Source organism: Balaenoptera ricei, chromosome 17 (assembly GCF_028023285.1).
Source record: "Balaenoptera ricei isolate mBalRic1 chromosome 17, mBalRic1.hap2, whole genome shotgun sequence".
NCBI lineage: Eukaryota > Metazoa > Chordata > Mammalia > Artiodactyla > Balaenopteridae > Balaenoptera > Balaenoptera ricei.
Genome location: NC_082655.1, coordinates 54,735,665 through 54,757,217, shown reverse-complemented (window position 1 = coordinate 54,757,217; position 21,553 = coordinate 54,735,665). Strand labels below are relative to the sequence as shown.

General features: G+C 34.0%; 1 protein-coding gene across 10 annotated transcripts in view; it reads left to right on the top strand.

Annotated features, from left to right (window-relative positions):
- RALYL (RALY RNA binding protein like) overlaps positions 1–21,553 on the top strand; it is an 814,820-nt gene that overhangs the window by 663,224 nt on the left and 130,043 nt on the right. For all 10 annotated transcript variants that reach the window (XM_059901174.1, XM_059901164.1, XM_059901166.1 and 7 more), the window contains 2 exons: positions 4,061–4,108; positions 14,766–14,929. In XM_059901174.1, the coding sequence (XP_059757157.1) occupies positions 4,061–4,108; positions 14,766–14,929 (212 nt within the window). The remainder of the gene's footprint in view (positions 1–4,060; positions 4,109–14,765; positions 14,930–21,553) is intronic.

Below are 21,553 nucleotides of genomic sequence, written 5' to 3'. Positions count from 1 at the left end.
TTGACAAGTAAAATTGAGTTTATGATGGCAGAAAGTGAGACTTGGAGATCAAACAATTTAGGATGCTTAGCTATAACTTGTTCTTGTAAATATGCCTTAGCAGTCAGGATTGAACAAAAAATAAGCAGATTGGACAAGATAAGTTAAGCATAGACTGAGAAAGATAAAAATACAATTTTTTTCTCATGCACTTTTCAATTTCCAGAAGGCTGGTAAATTATTGAAGTATTTCTTAAAGGTATAAGACATGAGTAGAATCATCACTGTCATCCATATTAATAATAGTTCATATTTTCTTCTTGCTATTAAACTCCACTGTCTGAAGTTATAATGTATTTTAAAAGAGTTTCAGAAAAAAAGGTAAAACACTTTAGCCACTATTCTCTCACTATTTGGTCACATCTGAAAATACTGAGAATTAGCACTGTGTGGAAATTACTGTCCTATCAAGCAACAGCTATTTAATGCATCTAAAATGTCTATCACCATGTCTGATGCTTAGGTTAATATCAAATTAATGTATTAGAATCAGTAACTTCTCAACATTATTTAATTATTGTCATTATTTTGACTGTTATTATTTAATTTCAAAGATAGTTCCCAGGTCCTTAAGAAAGACAAGGCAAGAGGCTGGGAGAATATTTACATGTCAAAGTGACAGAGAATTTATCAATACAATTACAAGTTTTCTGAATAAATGCTCTAAGAAAAGAGAGGTCAGGGGACTATATTCAGGAAGAAATCTATCTATAGTTTAAGCAAGCTGGGCAGGATATTAAGGCCGTCTTGATCACCACTAGACTGTGAGATTCCTGAGCAAAACCAAAACTATTTCGCTTCTAAATGCAAGTGCCTCTTACAGTTCCTGACACATAGGTCCTAACTCAAGTTTTGGCAAATGAGCATATGAATGACTATGCTGTACTAGAATACTTATCTGTGTTATTTAGGATATTTAATATATCTAGACCTCAGTGTCCTGTAAAATTGGGATAACACTCTACATCTTATAGACTATCGTTAAGGTTAAATCAGATTATGTATGGAAAAGCACCAAGAATAGTGTTTCAATAACTAGAATGTTTCCTTCCCCAGGCATCATGTTTCATAAACAAAGTCTCAACAAAATTCTTAAAATGATATATTGTTTTGATTATCTTTTTTTTTTCTTTGCTTTGGCTGTTGGGAACTTCATTTGTGTTATCCAAACATGAATATTATTATACATACATTTGTATTCAACAAACATATTCTTTTTTTCCCCCAGCTTTATTGAGGTATAATTGACATATTGTACAAGCTTAAGGTATACAAGATGTTAATTTGACACACTTATATATTGCAAAATGATTACCACCATAGAGTTAGTTAACATGTCCATCATACCACAAAATGATCGTTTCTTAAGTATCTGTCATCAAATGAATGGATAAAGAAGATGTGGTAGGTATATTCAATGAAATATTATTCAGCCATGAGAAAGAAGGAAATCTTGCCATTTGTGAAAATATGATAGACCTTGAGGTCATTATGCTAAGTGAAGTAAGTCAGAGAAAGACAAATCCTGCATGGTGTCACTTATATGTGGAATCTGAAAAAGCCAAACCCATAGAAACAGTAAAATGGTAGTTGGCTGGGGCTGGAGTTGAAAGAAATGGGGCTGGTCAAAGCGTACGAACTTTCAGTTGTAAGATAAATAAGCTGTGGAGATCTACCAACATGTTCTTAAAAATAATCAGCCATAAGGTACAACAATGATGACTCATGACAAATGTGTATGAAAGTAGCATAACCTTTAACTTGAGACTTCCAAACAAAAGTTTGGATAAGGTGTCATCATATCCCTTATCTGCAGAAGAAACCAAATCACAATGAAAATTATATGTACTGCTATTTCAGGAAAGTTTTGAGGTGAAATTTATAACTTGGATTTGGTGCTAGCCAGTAGGTTTTCTTTAAAATCCCTCAACTTAACATCATAGTTGAGTCTAACACCAGCAATATCAACTAAAGCATTAAACATTATGACTTAAACAATCTGTGACTGTCGGACAAAAATGGTTACTTTTGCTCTTACTGTTTCAGCAGTGGTCTCATTGTCTTCCTTTGTTTGCGGGGGTAGATATACAGCAGCACTGCTCTGGCTAGACAATGCTCGGTCTTCCATTAGACACTCACATGGAATAGGTCTCCACTTTGCATTTCAGAATTTGAGTTCAAACTTATTGTGTTCCATTAGACTGGTTGGAGGCAAAACAAACTCTCTCTGATGGGCTATGTATGCTATAGCAGGTTTTCTCCACCCTGCCATATGTAACGACTGTCAGGACAAATACATACATTTATCCAGAAAACCAGGAATAACAAGCCCTCCTCAATATGTTCTTTCAATTTTCCTAACATAAGAATAGTTATAAAGTAAAGGACCATTAAGTTGACCATCTGGGGAATATAAAATGACTTGCCTGTTGTACAGTGGTTAAACATAGAATTACCATATGACCCAGCAATACTCCTTTTAGGCATATACCCAAAGGGGATCAAAGCAGGAACTCTAACAAATGCTTGCGCACCAAAGTTCATAGTAGCACTATTCACAACAGCCAAGAGGTGGAAACAACCCAGCTGTCTATCAATGGATGAATAGGTAAACAAAAAGTAGTATATAAATGCAATAAAGTATTACTTAGTCATAAAAAAAAATGGAATTCTGATATGTTACAACATACATAAACCTTGAAAACATTATGCTAAGTAAGATAAGCCAAACAAAAAAGGACAAATATTGTATGATTCCACGTATATGAGGTACCTAGAATAGGGAAATTCGTAGCAACAGGAAGTAGAAAAGCAGTCACTGGGGCTTGGTGGGTGGGGGCAGGGGAAGGAGGGAATGGAGAAGTATTGTTTAATCGGTACAGAGTTTCAGTTTGGTATGATAAAAATTTTTGGAAATGGTTAATGGTGATGTTTGCACAACATTGTGAATGTACTTAATGCCACTGAATTTTGGCATTAAAAATTGACTACAGAAAGCTTAGAAAGGTAAATTTTATGTTTATATATATATATATATATATATATATATATATATATAACAACAATAAAATAAATGAATAAACATTTAAAATGATTACTCCCCTGCAGTAGAGATACTCCATTCATCACGAGATTAAATTTCTTCCAAGCTGGGGAGGGTTGCATGGTGTCATAAAAAATAGCTCCAGACATGGATTCAGAAGTCTTTCTCTGAAGCTTCAGCTCTGTCTCTTACTAGTGATTAAAATTTGAGCTAGCCCCTTAGGTCCCTTGCACATTAGTTTTTTCCAGTTACAGTATCCAACAGAGTTGTTGTGAGGACTTAAAATTAAAAGGAAATAATTCATATAAAGTGCTTTGTAAACAACAATTGTACAAGTGGATGGGGGAAATTTTTATTTTACATTCCTTTAAGGAGCTTGGTAATAATCTTATCACTAAAATGTACCTATTAATTCCTATTTAAATGCCCTAAATTATTGTTATTGTTGGTAAGACTCAAAGTGTTTTTTTTTTAATTTTTCTCTATATAAATTATTGAATCATAAGTTTTCAGAATAAAAAGGAAATGCTGGATTTCTGAGGAAACTACATTTCTATTTACTTTTCTAACAATGAATGGGTCATTAAACCTTTCCATTTATATTATTTCTATACCATTTGTTTATTGTTCATTTAGCCTCAGTATACATACCTTAGGAAAAAAGGATAGCTATATTATATCTTGTCTGGGGGAAAAAAATGGTCCTACAAGTAGTACAAGTATTAAAAAATTAACTTTGCTTTCTGCTCTCATCTTCCATTCCAAACCACTCAATCCATTATCAGTCTTTACATTGTCAAACATATAATGAGTTTGATACAGCATTATATCCAATTAGACATTATCTTGTAAAGCCCTTTGGATACATAATTACATTGAAAAATAAATATTTAAAAGTAACAAATGTATTGCTATTACATTACAAATTAATACCAAAATTGCTGTTGTCAACAACTAATTTTTTGTTTCCCTCCTTAGTGGTTATGTCTTTGACTATGATTACTACAGAGATGATTTCTACAATAGGTATGTAAATTTCTCATCCTTCTTTCCCTTTGATTTAAATTATATTTTAAGTGTTCCGTACATTTCATTCACAGGTATTATTGATTAATACATTTAAATAATATTTTATAGTAAAAAAAAAAGTCCCAATAAAATATAAGATAGTCAGATTTTTCTATTTTGATTGTACTTACTGAAATATAGTAGATCTTGGACTTTCAGAATTCAGAGGTGCTTAAGCCTAATATTTGGTTTCTAATGTTTGGATGATATTCTAAAGATTTAATTAACCCATATTATTTTCCAGATCTGTAGTTGACTTGGAATTCTTCAAGACTGAGAGATTTATAAATTCAGAAAATGAGTACAACCTTCTAAAATACATCTGCTTTCATACAACACATAGATTCTGTAAAAATTGAGGACAATTCTTGCTTTGCATAGCAGTGTGTGACCATAAAAGAAAACCATGCAGAGTGATGTTAATAATCAATGGGGGGAAATAGGACTTTTCCATGACCTTTAACAATTTTTTGTTAAAACATTAAAAACTCTCTTATGCTATAAATATACATATTTACACATGTATACATATATGTAAATTCCCTATTCATATGTATAGGAAAATACAGTGAAACTAATAGCTATTTAGTACACTAATTTAAAATTTTAACACTGTAATGTAAAAATACTGAGAATTAGTGTGCTTCATTTCTTTGTAAAAAAAGACTTATCAAAAGTAATTTGAACAGCACTTGCCTTCTTCTTTTATTATGATATGGAGAAAACACCTCTTTTTTCCCTTGGTGAATTGTCATACTCCTAAGACTGGATCAGCTTTGACATTTTATTAATGTTGTGAACTACCTCTGAGACTTCCCTCAGTGTGTGGTTCTTTTGCCAAGTGTCACTTCCTCTGGGAAATCTTCGTCCCTTTCCAGCACATCACAACCACTTTCCTCATTTATGTCAATATGTTTTAATTTCAACGTACAATTGCATATTTTAATATAACATCTTTAATTTCTGATATTTTCCTTTTAGATGTAATTTTATGTAAAGGAATGCATTTATCTCTGGCTTAAACCACTATTTTGCTTCATCTGTGGGCATTGTGCTTAAGGAAGTCAATTTATGATACCTTGTGGGAATTTTTTTTTTTTTCAGGTGAACTGTATATCAAATAGCTTTGTGGATTTTGAAGGAACTTTTTGGCATTCAGGGCCATTTTTAGGCTGTGCAAAGCAATCCTTAGTGCTTTCTGAGGAGCATACTACTTAAAATTCATATAAACATATGGGATGTAATATATATATTTGGAATAAAAAAAAATATGTTTTATTTTACTAAGTTCCTCTGCCTCCATCTCTAGAGTCTCTTGAATAGAAGAGTGTCCACATCCCTAGAGTCAGCTATTTCTCCTCTAATTCCATTTACATTTAATTTTAATTTTATTTCCAGTGTTACTTTTCAAATCTTTGTTGCACCAATCCCTTCTTTTGATTATCCATTTTTATAAAATTCATTTTATAAAAGGAAACAATACAACTACACATTTGCTATCCATGTGTGAACAAACAGATGCACAGGGACAAATCACTGACAGACTTTGAAAGAGGTGATGTGATTGGCCACTGATCATCATGCACATCTGTCATTTACTTAGTGATTTGTGGACTGAAAAGCTAGCAGCAAAGCTTGGATTTTACGAAATTACTCACAGTTAATATATGTGGTAACTGAAATTTGTTTTGTGCTGTTGGGGGACTGCTGTTATTTAACTAAGCATTGGTAATTGAGATATTAGAGATATGCAAAACAAGGACTGACTGTGTGTAGATAGATCATTGGACCACACACACACACACACACACACACACACACACACACAAAATGAGGTAAATATTGTTTAAGCCTTTAATTGTAAATAAATTCATTCAAACAAACAAACAAAAATCCCAAGGTATAAAAATGCAAACTTAGAAAAACAGAATAGACATTTTAAATAGGGAAGAAACTTCATAATCCCTTGTAAGGGTCTTGTTCTCTCTGCTCCAGCCATGAGGGTCCTTTTTAAGTTCCACAAGAACACGGTGTTCCTTGCTGCCTGGGGACCTTCTTCTGATTGCTCCTTCTCCTCATACCTCACTCCACCATCTAGTTAACTTGACTTCATCCTTCAGATCTCAGCATGAACACCTCTCTCAGACTAAATGAGATTCCTCTGTTCCCCTCTCAGCACCCGTTACTATTCCTTCACAGCACTGTTCCTGGTTTTTATTGCTATATTTCTCTCTGCAACAACAGTATTTCGTTTATGTCCTTCCTTCTTCCAAAAGGGCAGGGAAGATGCTCAGTTTTGCTTATTGTATCCTCAGGCGCTATCATCAAGTCTCACAGATAGTGGATACTCAATTTTTGTGATTAATTCATCTTCTTAGGTTTAGAGACATTTTGTTTTCTCCAAGGTCACATAGTTAATTAGTGGCAGAACTACAATCATAAACTAGGTCTCCATTTATACTCAACAACCAACTGTGTAGATACGCAAAACAGAAGAGGAGCAATATCAGTCTATGGTTTTACATAACAGGAAATAGCCTTATCTGCATGGAAGTTAGATCCACAACCATACCTTTATCACCACTATGTTCAAACTACTGAGTTAAGCAAATGATTTCTCTAGTCAACCCTTTATGACCAAACATGACTTTTTAAGGATGGTTTTCTCAAATAATTTTTATAATTTCTATCAAATATAATATTTTATTTTAAATATTAAATAGCTCATAATAACTTGTCCTAACGATGTGCAGATCTGGCAGCATTAAAATAATCCCAGTTACTATGAAAGAAAGATAACATTTAGATATTCTTTATTTAAAAATTTTAGTTTTTGACAATTGTAAAAACATTTTCTGATATGTTTTTATGTTTCAGGATGCAGAACACTGTCTTCATTGTTATGAATAAAGTTTTCAATTAATATACATTGTCTTTTCGTCTGTTAATATGAAAATGTTTTTGCATTGTAGTCTCTAAAGTATTTTCTATCATGTGATTTCCTTCCACATTGAAAGAATTTCTACCTAAAATGGAGTAGATGGTAGAAGACCCAAGTTCTGGTAATTAACCTGTAACTTTGGGCAACTAGGCAGGTTTTCAGTTTTCTCATTTTTAAAATGAAGCCAAAATTTGCATTTGCATTTTATCAATAAAAAGCATTAGATAGATATAGACAGATGATAGATAGATAGATAGATAAATAGATAGATAGTTAGGCAGATACATAGGCAGATTTTACATGCAAAAGAGCAAGAGCCTTAATCAGCAAATAATTACAGAGCCTGAAGCTTTCAGATGACACTCCACTACACAAAAAAGCTAACTCTGAACAATTTCCAAAATCATTTATTTGTCTTATATAAAATCTGTTTGGTTTATAATTGTGCAAAGACCAGTATGGGTGTATTGCTAACAGACTCTCTGAGCAGTCTGTGCCCTCATTAGTTTATTTTTCATTTTTTCACTTGGCTAAGAAAGACAGAAGCATCTGTCACTAGTAGAGGTAGTCAGGAGTTCCCTGTGAACATAGATTCCCCAGGAAAGGAAAACAGAGTGGAGAGGCTGGAGAAGAGAAATAACTTACCAAGTCAGTGCTAATAGTTTTACCCACACTAATTCAGCCTTAGTTATTCTCTGCTTGTAGTTACGGTTATTTTTTTTTTCCTCTTTTTACTAGTGGTGCAAACATGGGCAACTTATTTAATACCACAAAAACTATTGTCTCATCTATGAAGTGAGCATGAAATTAATGCCTACCCCATAAGATTGTTCTGAGGATTAAATGAAGTAGCATATTTTTATGACCTGCATTATGCCTGGTATGTTTTTTGTGCTTAATCCATGTTAGCTACTAGTAACTGTTAACAGTAACCATTAACAGTGATGGAGAATATGTTTCTTATACTGTTATTCATGTAACAGTATCCCTATAACTGAGCAATACACTGGTTGCTCAGTTGTCCTTCCATAATTGTCCATTGTGACACCTCTGGATCGTTCTGTTTGCATTGTTTTCCCTCCTCTTACCCCCCAGAACATTCTAGTTGGAGCTGAACACTCTTATCTGCAGAGAGAGACCATTCAGTTATTTCCATTAACTCCATGCTGCTTGGTTTTCTGTCAGGAAAACGGAAATCATATAGTTATGTTGAACAAGGAGAATTGTTTGTAAAAACTTTCTAACTATGTATTAAGTAACTGAAAAGGCAAAAACAAATAAACAACAACAATAAAACCCACAATGGTATGATGGAGTTAGCAAACTACAGGAAGCAGCTACCACCTCTAGGGTTGGGGAAACAGAGGAAAAGATGGGATTATCAAATATCACTGTAGAAAAGGGGATTTGCACAACTCACAATGTGAGTAGGAGGTTCTGCTTAGCTGCTTCTGCTGTATCTGAGTGCAGAGGGGGAACCCGTGGGGCTGGAACCCAGACCTCTAAGGAGGCAGTACCAACTGGTGCCAGGGTCTCTGAGGAAGTGTGAAGACTGTTCTGCAAATGTTGCAAAATTACTCAAACTGGATTCAATTGCTACTACTGGAATGAATTTTTGCTGCCAGGGTAAAGAAACAAGTCTAGAGTAACTCTGACAAGAACAGCGACCCAAAACAAAAACAGGAAGCTAAACAGGAAGGGTCGAGTCCTCTCTTCCTCTTCCAGTCTCCTTCTCAGGTTCTTAATTGGCTGAGCCTAGCAAGGAGCCAGCTGGCTCCCACAGAAATGTGGTTTGCAGACTCCCAACCCGAGATGTGACTAAATGTCTCACATAAGCTGAGAGACAATATCTTAATAAATAACATTGATTTACATCCTATTGTTAGACTACTTCTGCCAGGTTTGGGAATTCTAATGTAATTGGGGATTTTCAACCCTTAAACTCTTTCAGCTTAGAAAACTTCTCTACACAAAGTTCCATCTTAATGTGATTGTTTTGGTACATTTATCCAGCAGTAACTTTTCCAAAAACTAATTTAGTGTCTATCCATGGTTTCAGGGATCATGAAGAGTATCACTAAATAATAGAATTGAGTGGTTATTCTAAACTTTCATTTTTTATATTGCACAAAGAATTACCCAATAATTTACAGTATTCAGTGGCATTGTCTTTTAAAAGGTCAAGTGTGACTCTACATGAAGATCATCACATGTTATTAAAATGAAACATAAATATATATACTCTTCCAAGTAAAGTTTAAGGAGAAGTATACCTAAAATTATATTGAACACCCCCAAGGAATGTTTTCAATTTCTGAGATATTAGCAGTTTTAATCCAACCTTTTTTCAATAGTATCAGGAAAGGCACTGAGTCATTTATAACCTCCAGTAATGAGTAAACATGTATTGACAGAGAAAAAGAAATGCCAGAGCTGCTTTACCATATAAAAAACATATATATATATATATATATATATATATATATATATATATATATATATATATATCAGTGATTCAAAATCTGTATTGTTCAGACCTGGATCCATTTTGACCTTGTGTAAATTAACATAAGAGAAGCTACCAGAGTTGAAGTTAATGAAAAAAACTCTGTCAAGTTGCACTTGTCTCAGATCATTGATTATAGAGCACAGTATATATTCATGAATACTGGAAAAACATATTAGCAAGAAGCAACTTCTGTTTCATTGTGCAAATTTAAATTACCATCTGGTAGAATGGGATTCCACCTAAAACATTTGGAAACCATAGCATGGCCCAGTTGACAAAGGGTGTGATTTGGAGTTAGAAGCAAGTTTCAGTCCTCAGTGTGCGTGTGTTGACTGGTTAAACTTGGGGGAAGTCATCTCATCCCTTTTTCACAGGCTTCCTTCATGGGCAAAATGACTTAGCAATACACACATTACAGAATTGTAAGAATTAAATAGGAGAATAATTTTATTGATTTATAACCTCACCATTGCTATGTAATTGCATACACTTTTTAACTACCCAAAGCTGTATACAAGATATAGAAGACAGCAAAATTGTACAAAATATAAAGATTAAGTTAAGATCAAAATATTGCCAAAAAAAGATCATTGACAATGTCAGTAAGCCCGTTAAAATCATGTTCAAGAAGCATTTGGACAAGATTGGGGATGGAGCCCGATGTGGGGTGGGGTGTTGACAGGGGTGGCTTCACTGAAAATCTTGGAAAAGTTTAGTGAGAAAAAAAAGAAATGAGAATTACTCATTGACTGGTCTCAAGTGAAGTGTGCCTTTAAAAAGTATTTTTGGATTCAGTTGTAACCAAAAGCTTATTTGAAGTCAAGGTAGAAATTATAAACAGAATTCTGAGTAGTTCAAACAGTGTAGAAAACAGATATACTAATAGGCTAGAATCATTCATGTGGATTTCAAATATATCCTTTCTTAAAAATGAATAGGCACCTTAATTTGGTTTTATAGACTATGTTTATCAGAATTTAAGCATGCTGAAGACAGAAGGGTGCAAGGTTGAATCAAGACAGAGGTGGAAATCTTCTTTGGTTCTAGAGTTAATGATCTTCATTTATCTGCTAAAAGACCCCAGTGAGAACACGGCCCTGAATTTGTTGTCAGATTTTGGCTCTGGGCAGGCCTGTTATTTAACCCTAAGTCCAGACTACATTGTTTGGTTAGCATTTAACCACATAGGGACTGTAAGTTTGGGTTCATAAATAAGGAAAATGAAAAACTCTTTTTTATGAGGGACATTTAGAAGAAAACAGGTAAGTATTGCTTCTTAAATTACTATTTATCTAAATGAAATTTTAGTGTTCAGTGTAATATGCACATATTACATTTTCAAATTTTTTTCACAAATTTTAAAATCACATTGGTTGACAGTGAAAAATAAGCATCAAGTCAAAAGTCCATCAATCAAATAATGATTTATTAGACTGTGGTGTATCTACTGGAGAAAATGCACCACAGCAATTAAAATAAACATTAGGAAGACCATTTAGCAAACTTGAGAAACGTTTTTAATATAAACCAAAGAGAATTAGCCAGGATACATGACTGTATATATATTATGTTTTCAATTATGTGAAAAATATGGATGCTTGTGGAAAAAAATATTAGAGAATGACAGTAGTTGTTTTAGGGTGAGAGATTGGAAGTTGTTTTTTTCCCATGTATTTTTTTCTGAAAATACATGTAAATGTTGCTTTATTATTGTTGAAGTTTAATAATAATAAACTTTTAGTAAAAACAAGAATTCAAAATTATATTCATTTTATATGTCAATATGCCATTAAATTGTCTTTGTCCAAAAAGCAACTTATTAAAATAACTAATATCCTTATTCTTTCTAGAGACAAGGTATGTCTATTTTTATCAAGTAAATCAATATTAAAATTGTTTACCAGTTTTTAGCTTTTGCTTGATAATGAAATTATACATGAAATAATGATAATGATATTATTAAAGAAAAAAAATTCCAAACAAGAAATGGGGACATGAAAAGTAGAAATATTTATTCAATAAAATAGACCCTCAAACTTCCTCAATTGGTTGTTTTTATTAAAATCTGACTACATTTATATTATTTACTGATTGAAAGTAAGTCTTTTAAAGTTTTTATTTTAAAATAGACCTTAGGGAAGGGAGAATTATGTGTTTGACTTCATTATAAATCATTATCTATTTGACCTGTAAACATTATGGGAAAAACAGTATTCTAACAATATTAGGGGAAATGAAGGACCATTACAGAAAAGGAAAGGGAACATAATTCTGGGAGTGGAAGAACAAAAAACCAAGAGGAAGGAAGAAATTTTAAGCTTTTAACTGACCTTGGAGATTTGGATTCCATTTAATTCTATTGTATGGCAATTTTTGTTGGACTATTTTCTTTGATTTGCTATAGACAGGATTCTGATGAGAAAGCCAATGCTTGTGCCTCCTTCACAGGCTGCCTTTCACCTACTTCCTTCTGTATTTAGAAGAGCCCCTACATCTCATCTTGCAATCCCAGAAAACTGACCCCTTCCCATCCTTATCTTGTTATGTTTTTATGCTTTAGGACAATACCCAGTCTTCCTTCTTTTTATTTCTGGTAAACTCAACTTTGCCCAGTGAAAATTAACAAACACCCCAACTCCATTAAAATCTAAAATGATGTTCTCACATGAAATGCCCGTTTAGCTTTGTTTGTATATTACAATATCACTTTTTAAAAATTAAGTTCCGATGCCGCATATCTTCCCAACACAGTGACAGAATGAATTGGTAAAACCTGATTCCACGGTGATAAAGGAGTCATGTTTCTTTGAAGCAACACATCAAAATATTCAGAGAACAAGGGCTACTTCCTATAGGAATTTACAACAAAGAACACAACACACACTGAGCATTTTGCTAAAATGTACATCCTATACTAAAAGTATGTCACAAGTACAGTGAACAAAGGCATCTCTCTTTTCTCCACAGGAGAGCAGGCCTGGCCAACACTGGAAGCTTTGTAATCCCTGTTTGGGGGGAAGCAATAGAAATATTGATAAACATTGCAGTTAAAATATTATTGAATTTTATTGTAATTGAAGTAGCAGTGAATATGGTGACTTTACTTGGCCTGCATTTCCAGTATAGTATTCTTACATCATTATATATTTTAGTTGTGCTTTAGAAATTTTCTTAACCCAGTGTATAGATTAGTTTATTTAATGAACCTGCTAAATTGCATTTTCAAGTCCTGGGGAAATTGTTCCTCCAAAAGCGCTTGCCGTTCATCTCAAGCAGCAACTTCTACCCTGGGAGAGATCAGTCAATTGTCATATTTCTTTTCGCTCAATAGCTTTGGGTGTTGTAGCTCATGAAAAGTGCCTTAGTATCTTGGTTCACTGACTTAAGCTGCTCTGTGATTTCAACTTATAAATAAGTAATGTAGACTTTGTTTTGTGATTGAAATGAGGGGCAGGCTTAGTTGACCCTTTTGATTTTCCAGCCCTTAGTGGTATGAATGAGATTTACAACCCTTTTCAGCTTCATACTGTCTGTATCTTTTGAAGTAAACTATAATGTGTTGACATCAATGACCTGCTCTTTGCTGGCAGTTCTTTGGCTCTAATGGACTTTGCTTATGCGCAGAGGATGACACCTCTCTTGAATTCTGTCTCATTTCATTTATTTTCCTTTCCAGACATCTCTTAGTATTTCCCTAGCATGTTTCCAAATCATTTTTGGACAGTTTAGCTCTCTAATGTAGAAGACATTCCTAGTACTAAGTTCTGCTTTAAAGGTGTTTTATATACAACTTTTCTTCTCCATAGTGTCATAGTTTTCAATGTTTATGAATGAATATTTGGAAACCAGCCTATCTTGTTATTATATTTCATATACTATTTTCCAAAAAGAGGTGATCATATTTCCATCTGTATGTGTAAATGAGATGTAATTTTATGAAATAACCTATTATAAAAGGTTTTAGATATTTTAAAATTTAAAACTGTTCTAGTTTTCTCATTTCTGTCTTTCCCATTATTTTTATTGACTGTTTTAAAGCAGTTATGAGAATGTAATCCATATAATGGTATCACAGTAAACTACATAATAATCATCATTCTAAGTCAATAACACGATTTTCTTTATAGTGGACAAAGTAATAATACCTCTGGTTCACTGGCAAATAGAATATATATATCATATTTTTTTCTCTGACCCTTTTATTCTGCTCAAATGTGCTAAGTCACACAAAAATTTGTTATGTGTATGCAGTATAAATAATATGAAACTTTGAATCTATTAATTATATATTTATATAAATGCGTAAATATTCTTATACTTTTGATTCCTTTCATTGTTTAATGGAAATGCCTTGGTTGTAGTGAATACAATTTCTCACTTTTTAGCAGAAGCTTCAAAGAATTTTACTGGTATTCTTTTTTTTTAGAGAATTTTTTAATAGCTAACTACAAATATCTCTAGTCTCAATTTGCATGTCTATCAAATGGTCAGAATAGTAAAAAGTTATCCTGATAAATATTTCCCACCAGTTCTTTAGTCAACAAAGGTTTGTCCTCATGCTACCGGCATTTCATTCAAACTCAGCCTCCTTTTTTTCTGTAGTCAGCTGAGCCTTTCATTACTTAAGGAAGTCCTTATAGAGAGGTAAGGAACAATATTGATTTGTCTCTTATAGCTGCCCTCTTTAAACTAGATATACTCCTATTTTTTTTTTTTCCTTCTGAGCTGTTTTCTGATCATACAGTAATTTTCTTTTCTTTGTCCCTGATTCTGCATGGTCTATTCCTCCATTCACACTTATGTGCTAATAAGTATCTGATGTGTTAAAGGAAGATTTCTGTTCCTAAAATGGATAAATCTGTTAAATCAAGCAAAGAAATATACTTGGGAATGAAGGTCGACATAATTTCAACGTATTGAAAAGCTCCTTGTTCTCTCATACCTTAAAAATGAGTTCATATTAAGGGTCAGATTCTAATGCCCAGAAAGCATAGACTATATTAGCATCCTATTTCTTTAGTGAAAAATGAATCTTCTTGAGGACAACAATGATAACAAAAGCATTTACTGACATTTTTTACAAGGCCATTCTCTTAATCGTCTCACACATTTGATAGAACACTTAGGCATAAACCAATTCTCAGCCACGTTTGTATTTTGTGAAGGTTATTTGATTACCATGGGCGTGTGCCTCCACCTCCCCGCGCAGTAATTCCACTGAAGCGTCCCAGAGTGGCTGTAACAACAACTCGCAGGGGGAAAGGAGTCTTTTCCATGAAAGGGGGATCAAGATCTACTGTCAGTGGATCTTCTTCATCAGGCTCTAAATGTAAGTATCTTCTTTATTTTATTTTTCTTTATAGAAGGGTGGGGATACTTATCACTGCATGAATGTCTATACTCAATAAATTAATCAATGATTATGGAGCATTTGCTGTGTACAATGTATGAGAGGAATGTAAAATGGATAAGAAATGGTCTCTGCTTTCCACTACACTACACTGCAGTAGAAAACTGTTTTATTAGAGCAAATAGCATGCTCTTGGCCCACCTAGCTTGTGACATATTGAAGTCTTGAAATATAACATGTTGCTTTTAATGAAGAAAAAAATTCACTTCAAAATAGAGTGCATATAGTATCTTTTCAGGGAAACAGCATGCAAATTCAATGCATGTTTCGAATATTTGAGCACTGGGATAATTAAGATAGGCATAGTAGATAGGTTAAAAGGGTAACTTTCCGTACTATTCTAAATCATGAGAATTATGTGTCTGAAAACATGTAATGTCATAAAAAATAATATTTATATAATTTCACATTAATTAGTAAAAAGTAGAGATACAAACTTCCCAATTAAACACATTGCTAAATTTTTATATGGACAGATTCAGAAAACTCTAATTTATTAGTAGAATATTATTCCTAAGGAAAGGATAGCAAAATTTCTTGCATTTCTTGAGATTACATTCTACAGAGAAGAGACAGACAAGTGTAAGCAAAGTAAAATCTGAGGTGTTACACAGTAGATCATCACTATGTCAAAGAATACAGTAGAAAAAAGTTGGGAGCATTGTATTTCATGGGATGGTATATGACTGCCTCTCTGATGAGGTGGCATTTCAGCAGAGACCTCATGGAAGAAAGGGAGTGAGAGGGTGGGCTTGAAGCTATCAAGGGTAGAGTGTCTGGGTAGAGTGAATGGTCAGTGCAGAGATCTTACATTGGAACAAGAAACCAGTGCAGCAGAGGGAGAAAGAGGAAATTACGCAGGAAATAAGGTAGAGGGAGGGCGAGTTCCAGGGAAGCTTGTCAGGCCATTGTAGGGATTTTATAGTTACTCTGCATCTCAATCTTTCAAGACAAATAAGGCAAATACCGTTATTCCAATGTCACTGATGAGTAAGCACAGAGAAGTTCACATAGTTAGTAAATGGTAGGGCCAACACTAGAACCCATGTTTTTTCATTTTCATCCCTATATACTATCTACTCTAGAACATTGCCTTTTGTCTTAGTCCCATCAGAAATACTAAGAGAGAACGCTCTTGAAATACTTTGTTTTTACATGAGAATGTGCAAGAAGTAGTTATCGGAAGCACTAATGTTTCCGGTAACTAAGTTTTGTGCACTCAGAATTTGACTTAGCTAATATAACCTAAATAGCAAATTACATAGATTTACAGTTCCCTATGTACTGACTTATCCATTTATCTAATTACTCTATGAATAAAAATGTGAATTCCCTTTTTGAGTCTTAGTAATAAAAGAAAATGAGTTTCTGCAACAATCTCTAAACAATCTTATATGCTCTCTGAGTATTGTCAAAAGCAAAGAAGTTTCTTGAATTTGGTTCTTGCTGCGGAAAATTGAACATTGAATTGCCTGCTAGGTTTATAGAAGACGTTTTTACCCTAGTAGTGTTAACTTAATTTCAAATAGAAACATCTTTCTTTGCCCTGTATCACTTTTAAAACAATGTTTACCAATGGGAACATTATTGATATTTTGGCCATGGCAATTCTACATTGTGTAAGAGTATTCCGAGCTTTGCAGAACATTTAGCATCCCTGATCTCCAAACCTGAAAGGCCAACAGCACTCCTCAGTCTTTGTAACAACCATGCGTACCCTTATACATTTCTAAATCTTCCTTAAGGAGATGGTATCACCCTGGTTTAGAACCAATGGATGGTGGCCATTCTTGGGCAAGAGAAATTTCGTATAACTCAGCCACTTGATTGCCATAAAACACAGTGATGCAGAGAAGAGTGGTATTTTACAATGGTTATTTTGATGTAAATATCTTAATATTCAAATGCTTAAGCTGCATTTGGCCATTTTATTTTTGATTTCTAGTTTTCTTGGGTCATGGAGAGAGAATGGGAATTATAAAATCTTTTTTAAGGATCTTATTAAGAATTTCTCTTGGTTTCATAATAATGAGATTTTGTAAATGGAAAATAGGATATATTTTCTGCTTTTAGTATAATACTATGTGTTTGTTTTACCTTGTTGATTGTATCATCCAATCCTCTGTAGAATTTGTTCTTTTGTGGCAAATTGATATGTCAAATTCTGAAAGTGATTGTTTGAAAATCCTCTACCAGATAGTGACTTTATAAAGTTCTTCTTTTCTTCAGGTTTTATTTTATATCCCACATTGCTTGGATGGTTTTTATATGATGTTTTATAATAATAAGAGGAGAAAAATAATAGCTAACTTTTGTTGGTGTTTGTTCTATGATAACTATTGTTTTAAACATATATTTTTTATATATTAGTACATATAAATTCATTTAAATATATTAATTTTACATATATTAATTCATTTGTTTCTCATAACTGCCTATAAGTGAAGTATTATTATCATTCCCATTTTATAGGTGTAGAAAATGAGGCATAGAAAAGTTAAGGAATATCCCTAAAGTCACAGACCTATTTAATAACAGAGCCAGGAACTACAGCCTGTTTCTAGAGCATCTGTGTCTAGAGTATAGGCTCTTTAGTCTGTGCCCTTTTCAATACTGCCTCTCTATAACTTCCTGGAGAATCGTAACTTTTACATTTATATAATATCTCATTTACTATCTTTAGCCTAGAATTTTACTCTGTTCGATACTTTGCTTGATCCTTTACTGATAAGGCTCTCTTTTGGTTTGCATTTCCCTAATATATCCATTTATTCTCCACCTTTCTTTGTTGTTAGTTTCCTGGGGCAGGTGTAATAAATTATTACCAACTGAATCACTTAACAACAGATATTTGGAGGCTGAATGTCTGAAATCAAGGTGTCAGCAGAGCTGTGCTCTGTCTCTGGAAGTTCTAGCGGACAGTTTGTTCTGCGCCTTTGTCTCAGCTTCTGGTATGCTGGCAATCTTTGGCATTTCTTGGTTTACTGACACACCACTCCAATCTCTGCTTCCATGATCACATGGTCTTCTCCCATGTCTTTGTGTCTGTGTCTCTTTTCCTTCTCTTATGAAGACACTAGTTATACTAGATTAAGACTCACCTTAATGACCTCATTGTGATTACATCTGCAAAGATGTATTTCCAACTAAGGTCACATTTACAGGCACTGGAGATGAGGACTTCAACATATCTTTTGGTAGAATATTTTAACACATAACACTGTCACTTTATTTTTGCATATTTCCTAAAACAACATATATCTGGATCTTGTTTTTTTTTTTTTTTTTAAACATCTTTATTGAAGTATAATTGCCTTACAATGGTGTGTTAGCTTCTGCTTTATAACAAAGTGAATCAGTTATACATATACAATATGTTCCCATTTCTCTTCCCTCTTGCATCTCCCTCCCTCCCACCCTCCCCATCCCACCCCTCTAGGTGGTCACAAAGCACCGAGCTGATATCCCTGTGCTATGCGGCTGCTTCCCACTAGCTATCTATTTTACATTTGGTAGTGGATATATGTCCATGACACTCTCTTACCCTGTCACATCTCACCCCACCCCCTCCCCATATCCTCAAGTCCATTCCCTAGTAGGTCTGTGTCTTTATTCCCGTCTTGCCACTAGGTTCTTCATGGCCTTTTTTTTTTTTTTTCCTTAGATTCCGTATATATGTGTTAGCATACTGTATTTGTTTTTCTCTTTCTGACTTACTTCACTCTGTATGACAGACTCTAACTCCATCCACCTCATTACAAATACCTCCATTTCATTTCATTTTATGGCTGAGTAATATTCCATTGTATATATGTGCCACATCTTCTTTATCCATTCATCTGTCGATGGACATTTAGGTTGCGTCCATGTCCTGGCTATTGTAAATAGAGCTGCAATGAACATTTTGGAACATGACTCTTTTTGACCTATGGTTTTCTCAGGGTATATGCCCAGTAGTGGGATTGCTGGGTCGTATGGTAGTTCTATTTGTAGTTTTTTAAGGAACCTCCATACTGTTCTCCATAGTGGCTGTATCCATTTGCATTCCCACCAACAGTGCAAGAGTGTTCCCTTTCCTCCACACCCTCTCCAGCATTTATTGCTTCTAGATTTTTTGATGATGGCCATTCTGACCGGTGTGAGATGATATCTCATTGTAGTTTTGATTTGCATTTCTCTAATGATTAATGATGTTGAGCATTCTTTCATGTGTCTGTAGGCCATCTGTATATCTTCTTTGGAGAAATGTCTATTTAGGTCTTCTGCCCATTTTTGGATTGGGTTGTTCGTTTTTTTGTTATTGAGCTGCATGAGCTGCTTGTAAATCTTGGAGATTAATCCTTTGTCAGATGCTTCATTTGCCAATATTTTCTCCCATTCTGATGGTTGTCTTTTGGTCTTGTTTATGGTTTCCTTTGCTGTGCAAAAGCTTTTAAGTTTCATTAGGTCCCATTTGTTTATTTGTGTTCTTATTTCCATTTCTCTGGGAGCTGGGTCAAAAAGAATCTTGCTGTGATGTATGTCATAGAGTGTTCTGCCTATGTTTTCCTCTAAGAGTTTGATAGTGTCTGGTCTTACACTTAGGTCTTTAATCCATTTTGAGTTTATTTTTGTGCATGGTGTCAGGGAGTGTTCTAATTTCATACTTTTACATGTAGCTGTCCAATTTTCCCAGCACCACTTATTGAAGAGGCTGTCTTTTCTCCACTGTATTGGATCTTGTTTTTGAAAGCAACATGAAAGTCTTTGTTTTTTGCAGGGAAATTTAATACTTTTACATTTATTTTATTAACTAATCTATTGGATTATTTTTCTTCCATCCTAATTCCAAGTATTTAACTTATTGTTTCCTCTTTTCTTCCTTTCCTTATGCTTGCTTAATGAATTTTCTTTTATTTCCTATCTATTCCCTCTCAACTGCCTTAATTTGTATATTCTACTAGGCCTCTCTATTTCATTAGTGGCTATTAAATATTAAACATTTATAGATAAAACCTATTTCTCTCTTAAAATCAAACAATAGCTATGCTAACTCCCATCCAACATGAACTTTACTTTTTTTACCTGTTTAAAAAAATTTTTATTGGAGTATAGTTGTTTTAAAATGTTGTGTTAGTTTCTACTGTACAGCAAAGTGAATCAGCTATACGTGTATATATATCCCTTCTTTTTTGGATTTCCTTCCAATTTATGTCACCAGAGAGCACTGAGTAGAGTTCCCTGTGCTATACAGTAGGTCTCATTAGTTATCTATTTTATACATAGTATCAATAGTGTATATATGTCAGTCCGAATCTCCCAATTCATCCCCCCATTCCCCCTTGGTATCTGTACGTTTGTTCTCTACGTGTGTCTCTGTATCTGCTTTGTAAATAAGATCGTCTATACCAATTTTTTCATATTCCATATATATGCATTAATATACAACATTTGTTTTTCTCTTTCTGACTCCCTTCACTCTGTATGACAGTCTCTAGGTCCATCCACATCTCTACAAATGACCTAATTTCGTTCCTTTTTATGGCTGAGTAATATTCCATTGTATATATGTACCACTACTTTATCCATTCCTCTGTTGATGGACATTTAGGTTGCTTCCATGTCCTGACTATTGTAAATAGTGCTGCTATGAACATTGGGGTGCATGTGTCTTTTTGAATTATGGTTTTCTCAGGGTATAAGCCAGGTAGTGGGATTGCTGGGTCACATGGTAGTTCTAATTTTAGTTTTTTAAGGAACCTCCATACTGTTCTCCATAGTGGCTATATCAATTTACATTCCCACCAACAGTGCAAGAGTGTTCCCTTTTCTCTACATCCTCTCCAGCATTCATTGAAGGTAGATTTTGTGATCAGGGCCATTCTGACCAGTGTGAGGTGATATCTCATTGTAGTGTTGATTTGCATTTCTCTAATAATTAGTGACGTTGAGCATCTTTCCATGTGTTTGTTAGCCATCTGTATGTCTTCTTTGGAGAAATGTCTATTTAGGTCTTTGGCCCATTTTTTGATTGGGTTGTTTGTTTTTTTGATATTCAGCTGCATGAGTTGCTTGTATATTTTGGAGATTAATACTTTGTTAGTTGCTTTATTTGCAAATATTTTCTCCCATTCTGAGGGTTGTCTTTTCATCTTGTTTATGGTTTCCTTTGCTGTGCAAAGGCTTTTAAGTTTAATTAGGTCCCATTTGTTTATTTTTGTTTTTATTCCCATTACTCTAGGTGGTGGGTCAAAAAAGATCTTCCTGTGATTTATGTCAAAGACTGTTCTGCCCATGTTTTCCCCTAAGAGTTTTATAGAGTCTGGCCTTACAGTTAGGTCTTTAATCTATTTTAAGTTTATTTTTGTGTATGGTGTTAGGGAGTGTTCTAATTTCATTTCATTCTTTTACATGCAGCTGTCCAGTTTTCCAGGCATCACTTATTTAAGAGGCTGTCTTTGCTCCATTGTATATTCTGGTCTCCTTTGCCAGGACATGAACTTTACAAAGCTTCTATTTCATCACTCCCAAACCACCTTACCTTCTCCTCCACCACCCTTCTCT